Source organism: Caenorhabditis briggsae (genome assembly GCF_000004555.2).
Source record: "Caenorhabditis briggsae AF16 supercontig from assembly CB4, cb25.NA_048, whole genome shotgun sequence".
In the NCBI taxonomy this organism is placed as follows: Eukaryota; Metazoa; Nematoda; class Chromadorea; order Rhabditida; family Rhabditidae; genus Caenorhabditis; species Caenorhabditis briggsae.
Genome location: NW_025543307.1, coordinates 1,430 through 3,108, shown reverse-complemented (window position 1 = coordinate 3,108; position 1,679 = coordinate 1,430). Strand labels below are relative to the sequence as shown.

The 1,679-nt window shown below is 40.7% G+C and overlaps 2 protein-coding genes across 2 annotated transcripts in view; one reads left to right on the top strand and one right to left on the bottom strand.

The window, feature by feature from the left end:
- The window catches only part of CBG23829, a gene marked incomplete at both ends in the record, with an annotated part of 2,059 nt that extends 1,007 nt beyond the window's left edge, over positions 1–1,052 (top strand). The window contains one exon of the mRNA XM_045240949.1: positions 912–1,052. Within this exon, the coding sequence (XP_045091179.1) occupies positions 912–1,052 (141 nt within the window). The remainder of the gene's footprint in view (positions 1–911) is intronic.
- The window catches only part of CBG23828, a gene marked incomplete at both ends in the record, with an annotated part of 2,223 nt that extends 933 nt beyond the window's left edge, over positions 1–1,290 (bottom strand). Inside the window, 3 exons of the mRNA XM_045240948.1 lie at positions 7–82; positions 475–880; positions 1,073–1,290. Coding sequence (XP_045091178.1) covers positions 7–82; positions 475–880; positions 1,073–1,290 — 700 coding nt within the window. The remainder of the gene's footprint in view (positions 1–6; positions 83–474; positions 881–1,072) is intronic.
- Between the last annotated feature and the right edge of the window lie 389 nt (positions 1,291–1,679).

Sequence of the window (1,679 nt, the reverse complement as noted above, 5' to 3'; positions counted from 1 at the left end):
CGGTACCCGTCGTCATACGGTAGATGATTGAATCCTTTTCCGGGTCTATCGATACCATTGCCACGATTATGTAGATCGTAGTCTGGAAAATTAGAAAGTTTTAAAAAAATTCGAATTCCCGCCAAACCAAGAAACCCAAAAACTTGGATCCGCGTCATCTCGAATCTGCGTGACATTTCGAAATCAGTTATTTTGAAGCCAAATGTCGTAGTTTCGAAATGACTGGTTTCGAAGTGTCACGGTTTCGAAACGGCTGGTTTCGAAATGACCGGTTTCGAAACGACCGGTTTCGAAATGACCGTTTTCGAAGTTTCGCGGTTTCAAAGTGTCGCGGTTTCGAAATGACTGGTTTCGAAATAAATGGTTTCGAAGTGTCACGCAATTTTGAAATGACCGGTTTCGAAACGTCGCGGTCTCAAAGTGACGCGAAGCCAAAAATTCAAACTCCCGCCGAACCAAAACCCGAAAACTCACCACAACCAAAGCTCCCACTAATCCCAAAATCATCGCGAACATGGCGGGATAGTCAGAAGACACTGCTTCAGTGACACCATAGGATTTTCGGGCCGCATCCCTTAGTTGTTCATATACAGTCGGTTCACGGACTCCAGGAATTCCAGAGACTTCTCGTTTTTGAATTTTATGATTTTCAATGAATTCTGGATTTTTCGGGTTCTCAAATTCAGAATACCACATTTCAGAAGACGTCACGTCTTCTGAAGAATCCTCAGCTTTGAAATTCAACAATTCGACAACGGCGTGTCCACCATAAGCATCACGAATCACTTGATTTAAGGAGTTAATTGCATTTTGAATATCCAAAATTGCTTCTGACTTCTTTTTGGGATCACGAATTCCGACAAGTCCGGTGATGGAGATTCTAAAAAATCAAAAAAAAAAAAATTTTGTAGAAAATGGAGGTATTTGACCAGGACCCAGGACCCAGGACCCAGGACCCAGGACCCAGGACCCAGGACCCAGGACCCAGGACCCAGGACCCAGGACCCAGGACCCAGGACCCAGGACCCAGGACCCAGGACCAAGGGAGTTAGAAAATTGAAAATATGCTCACCTAAAAACATCGGCATTATTCTTCTCCATCCTCACTCCACTCTTCTTAATTGCCCCAATTAATTTATACAAGTTCTCCAATTCCATTCTCAACGTCTCCTGTTTCGTTTGAATAATCGATAAATCAATAATTTCATTTTTTGCCAATATTGCCATTTTTGTTCCGGAAATTCCTCCAAAATTAGTTTGAATCAATTCACGATCCGATCCGAAAATCATTGAAATATCCTCATCAATATTTACAGTATCCAGCCCATCGGATACTGTAGGGTACTGTAGTTTTCCACCGAAACTGATGACGTCATCGGATGAATGGATTACTGTAATTACAGCCAAAGCGCGTGGACGAGAGAATAGAGACGCAGTGGAGATGGGGAAACCTAGAAATTGAAATTTTAGAGTTTCAGAATTCTTGAGTTTATGAATTTCTGAATTTCTGAACGTCTGAATTTCTGAATTTCTGAATTTCTGAATTTCTGAATTTCTGAATTTCTGAATTTCTGAATTTCTGAATTTCTGAACTTCTGAATTTCTGAATTTCTGAATTTCTGAATTTCTGAATTTCTGAATTTCTGAACTTCTGAATTTCTGAATTTCTGATTTTCTGA